The sequence below is a fragment of the Lactuca serriola genome, chromosome 3, assembly GCF_051521515.1.
Source record: "Lactuca serriola cultivar US96UC23 chromosome 3, Lser_US96UC23_V15, whole genome shotgun sequence".
Taxonomy (NCBI): domain Eukaryota; kingdom Viridiplantae; phylum Streptophyta; class Magnoliopsida; order Asterales; family Asteraceae; genus Lactuca; species Lactuca serriola.
In genome coordinates, this window is record NC_136410.1 from 190,998,131 (window position 1) to 191,003,423 (window position 5,293).

Genomic DNA, 5,293 nt, shown 5'->3' on the forward strand with positions numbered 1-5,293 from the left:
TAAGTAGTATTAAAGTAAAACAAACAAAAGAAAGTTAGATGGCATAAACTATATGGACTCTGTACGTTTGTAGTTAGGTTGAATAGAGTAGTTGGAAAGTCGTCAAAATTTATTTAAAAACACAGCTTATTAAGCTTATTTTGTTAATAAAAATAAAATTTTGCTTTAATAATATATTTTCCCACCAGCAAAACCAAACATATTTTTGTTCAACAGACTCGTAATTAGATTATAACCCGCGTTAAACGTGGGGAACGTATTAAAAAAATACCAAAACATTTATATATATATATATATATATATATATATATATATATATATATATATATATATATATATATAAAACATATTTTTGTTGAACAGATTCGTAATTAGATTATAACCCGCATTAAACGTGGGGGAACGTATTAAAAAAATACCAAAACATATATATATATATATATATATATATATATATATATATATATATATATATATAGGGTTATGTTATTTTGTTTTTACTAACTATTGTGTGCCAGAATGCACAGATCTGGACCATCGGATGGAATATAATCAAATGTCATGATTTGAGGGTCTATGGTAGTAGAATAGGATAGCATGTACCATATAATCACACAAATTTCAGCATAAGGGCATTTTAGTCAATTAACCTATATTAAAAAATGAAATTTTCGGATTTTTAGGGATGATTAATTCCTTTATTTTTAAAAAATCTGAATATTTTAAATTAATTCGAATTTAAAAATCCGATTTTATTCTGTTATAATGATAGAATGTCAACCATAAACTAGTAAATGTATTTTTCGATTTTATTCTGTCAGAATGGCAGAATGTCAAACATAAACTAGTAAATACATTCTGAAAGAATACACAAAATCGATTCTTGAACTAATAATATATCAAAAAATTACATTGTATGATTGTGATTCATTGAATAATAACAAACATTCTGAAAGAATAAACAAGTATAATTCTTAAAAAATAACAACATTCTTAAAAAATGAGTGTGATCATTCTTTAATTCATTCTTCAACCCTTTCCCATCAGGTCTTCAAGCCATTCTTGAAGCCTTTTCTACCAGAAATTCATTGTCAAGTAATTTGTAGTGATACACTTGTAAAACCTGCACATTAAACATACAAATAATTAACTACAATTCTATCAGAATACAACAAATAATATTCTTACAAAATAAACTATTCTGCAAGAATATTATTTAAGAATTTGTATTATCAAGAATATATCCAACAAACAAAATAAGGAACTAGCATCAACCTATTCTGACAGAATAAGGAACTAACATTCTTCGGGTTCCATGTGTTTCTTCTCGATATGTTTAATGTATTTAACTACAAATTCTGACAGAATAAGGAACTAGCATCAACCTATTGTTATGAAAATGGCATCCAACCCAATCTAAATTAAGTTATATAGTTCTAAAAAGAATAAGGAACAAAGTGAAGTAAAAACGTTAATGATTTTTAACTATTTTTTCATTGATGCATTTTATCAAACACATGGTGTGCTTCTTCAGTTTCTTCAAAAAAAATTAGTGATAGTCTTACCAATTCAGTTTCTTGAATTCAAGAAACATCCCCAAACAACCATGAGTTATATCCCATCCATTATCATAAATTTTTTCAGGAAAACCCAAACATCCAGATTTACATGGATTCAAATCAAAATAAGATGAAGAAGAAGATCACCTGTTGGCCATGGAAACAATAAAGAAGATAAAAAACTGCAAACTTTATGAAATTAAATGTCCCATTCGAATGAAACAGCAACTTCGATTCATAACAAATTAACCTTTTTTTATCAATTAATTGAAAGAAACAATAAAGAACATCAAAAAATACATACCTAACGATTATAAACAAGACTTCAAAGTTCAAACGATAAAGGATTTATACAAAATCTCGGATAGGTCCCGATGATGATGAAGGCCGATCAACAATTTGATAGTGGTGGAATAGCCACTTTCTGCGGATTTGGTCGACAATGAAGACCACCAAGCATAAAGAAGTTGGAACAATGGTGGTCGGCGGACTAGGAGGTGTTGGTGATGTACGTCTCTGGAAAAAATGGTGGTGTAGGGTTTTAATAGGTAAATAAAAATTGATCCCTTAAATAAAGGGATATCAGTTGTTAATTTTGTATATTCATTAATACATATATGTAATATTACTAATTGACCCTTATTTAATTAATTAATTATTTGCTAATTTCTGATTGGTGCATTTAGGCACACAATATTTGCTAAAAACATTTGAACCTATCTCTCTCTCTCTCTCTCTCTCTCTCTATATATATATATATATATATATATATATATATATTGCATAATAATTATAAAAAAAAAGTTTATAGCTATTGTTATTATTGAAAGGTGAAGAAGAAACACTAAAATCGATAAATAACTATAAACGTTGCAAGACCTCTTTGTAGACAACATTTTGTGTTTTATTAGTTGAACCACCTTCCTCGTCACATATGAGTACCTTCAAACCTTTTTTGCTTGTTACACGAGAAACAACTACATATAACTGATCATGGGTGAAGACAGATCTACGCAAGTATAATCCAACATTTGATAATGACTATCCTTGACTTTTGTTAATGGTCATAGCGAAACAAACTGCTATTAGGAATTGCCTACTTTGAAAATGGAATGGAATTTTTTATCGTATGGGGTCAACTTCATGCAAGGTATATAAGTAGTCTCGTTGAAAAATCTACCAGATATGATTCGTGCTTGAATGACGTGTCTTCCAAGGCTTACGATTTGTAATCTAGTACCATTGTGTAGTCCTCTGGTTTGGTCGATATTACGAAGCAACATGACCGATACACCTTTTTTTAGTATAAGTTTATGGTTGGGAATTTCGGAGGCCTTAAAAGCGTTCAACACATCCGGAGAGTATACTGATTCCTCTAAAGAATCTTCTGTCTCGGTCTCACATAAGGAATCTAAACTCATATATGTTTTCCCTTCATTTTTCATCAATTCTAACATGTAGTCGTTGATAGCATCAACTTCTTCATTAGTAGGGACCAAAATAGCTTTATCTTGAAAATACGATGGATCATCATGATGGTTTTGAAAAGAAAGATACATTTGAATGAATATGGCCACCCATAGAGGGAACGATCACATCTTCTAGAAATTCATCTTCAACTTTACCATCATTAGGACCACCGATAGTATCTTCACCAATTTTAAGAATCCAATCAACAAATGAATTTGTCTCTTCGAAATCATTGTTTGGACAACCAAACTGAAGCCTCATGTTTACAGTCAAACGTAAAACTGTACATTCACGCCATAATCTTGATGAATGCAATGATGCCTGCACAATATCTTAACGATTTCCTCTTTGTATTACTGGAAGAATTTGTCGAAAGTCACCTCCAAATACAATGGTCTTACCTCCAAATGGTTTATCATTGTTCTTAGGAAGGATAATATTTCTAAGTGTCTTATCAACTGCTTCGAAACAATGACGATGCATCATTGGGGCTTCGTCCCAAATTATAAGGCTCGCTTTGTTCAACAGGGCAGCTACATCGTTACCTGGCGTAATAGAACAAAACGAATTCTCATTCAAGTTAATTGGTATATGAAATATTGAATGCGCTGTCCTACCACAAGAAAGCAAGAGTGCTACAATTCCGCTTGAAGCAACAATAATAACTACTTCATCTTTAGATCTAATAGCAGCAGACAGTGTCTTCCAAAAAAAAATTCTTGTTCCTCCATAACTATAGATGAAAAAGACGCCACCTTTTTTGTTGTTAATTGCATTCATAATTATATCATAAACATTTTTTGCTCGACATTTAATTTTGAATATAGTTGTTGATGTTCAGATTCAAGACTGGATGGATCATAATTAAGCTCATCTTGAATTAACATATTGCAAGAATCTTGATTATATTTGTGATCAAGTAATGGCATATTGGGTATTTGCTTAAGACTCAACCCACAGCTAAATAAAGATTTCTCAATGTACGACAACATTAGGTGGTAAATTGCTTCTGGTTTTAGCTTTAAGCCTGAAAACATTAAAAGGTAATGAAATAATGTATTTATAATATCAATTAAAGTGGGAACGTTTTTTTTGTGTGAATGTACCTTTCACGCCTATTTGTTGTTCACGAACGTGAACGACATCATCAGAAAGACAATTATATGTCTCTTTAAAAACATGATGAGGTCGGGATAAACTATCTGATGTAATCAACATAACGAATAAAGACCTACAGAAAGAAGCGGTGTCCCAATGATGTGTTTCTTGTATAGAAGATATGTACTCTCTATTATCGTCTAATAGACCAAGAGCATAGCAAACATCTTTGTAAGAGTCATAAACGGTCCCGTTAACCATTCTAATATCTTCATAGAAAGCAGGACCCTATACTTTGTTGAGCAAAATGCGCAAGTAATAACCATCACCAGACTTGGGAGACACATGATGGAGACACATGATTAATTCTGCCAAGTGACTTTGTCTTTGTTTTTCTTCTTTTCCATACTTTATCTGATTTATTCCAAACATATTGAGTTGGGAATTCAACATAGGATAACTCCCTTGCCTTTTCGTCGTAGCTATTACATTCCATCCAGGCCAAAAATTGAGAAGCAACAATAGTTGGTTTAGAAACAACATTAGTAACGCATTGGGATGGTTTAAAGACAACATGTTGTTTGTCTTGTAGGTGAAACGACAACCTTTCAACAGGTGGTGTTCTATAATGAATGTCATACCTAAAAAGTCTCCAACTTGCCTCACAAGCAAAAATATAATGACAATTGTACTACTCAACAATTTCATCATGATTGGCGTCATAAAAAGACGCAGTGATCTTGTCTGGACCTTTGTTAATATACTTAAAAAGGTACTTTGTCTATCCAAGCTGATTACACCACTCAAGATTCATATGGGCTTGGTATTGCTTCAAAAGTGTCTTATTATATGGAACAATATATCTGAAAAAAGAAACAAAATGTCATAAAGAAAATTAAGATCATTTAACATATCTTTATAAAAGATAACATTTATAAAGAAATAAATGTTTATATAAATAAAAATTTAATTTTTATACCTATTGTCCAAAGAAACTCCATTTTTCACGACACTGTTTCCGTTGTCGCATCTTCAGTAAATTGGATAACCATCATCATCAATATATGTGTCATTTGTAAAGTCTTTTGGAAATCCTTTAGAACATTTTCCATTTTTCATGCATGGCATAAATGGAAAATCATTGCCACAAGGTCCATGTATCATGT

General features: G+C 31.0%; 1 protein-coding gene across 1 annotated transcript; it reads right to left on the reverse strand.

The window, feature by feature from the left end:
- Positions 1-2,644: 2,644 nt before the first annotated feature.
- Positions 2,645-3,809, reverse strand: LOC145095940 (uncharacterized). Its single transcript, XM_079033746.1, has 3 exons — positions 3,431-3,809; positions 3,185-3,310; positions 2,645-3,069 (listed from the first exon to the last, which is right to left on the reverse strand). Exons 1-3 carry the CDS (start codon positions 3,807-3,809, stop codon positions 2,645-2,647), a joined length of 930 nt encoding a protein of 309 aa, XP_078889872.1.
- Positions 3,810-5,293: the final 1,484 nt, after the last annotated feature.

Coding starts and splice junctions, on each gene's coding strand:
- LOC145095940 (XM_079033746.1), bottom strand. CDS start 3,809: ATGAATGCAATTAACAACAAAAAAGGTGGCGTCTTTTTCATCTATAGT. Junction 3,311..3,430: donor CAATGATAAACCATTTGGAG/GTAAGACCATTG, acceptor GTGAATGTACAG/TTTTACGTTTGACTGTAAAC. Junction 3,070..3,184: donor TATCGGTGGTCCTAATGATG/GTAAAGTTGAAG, acceptor CGTATTTTCAAG/ATAAAGCTATTTTGGTCCCT.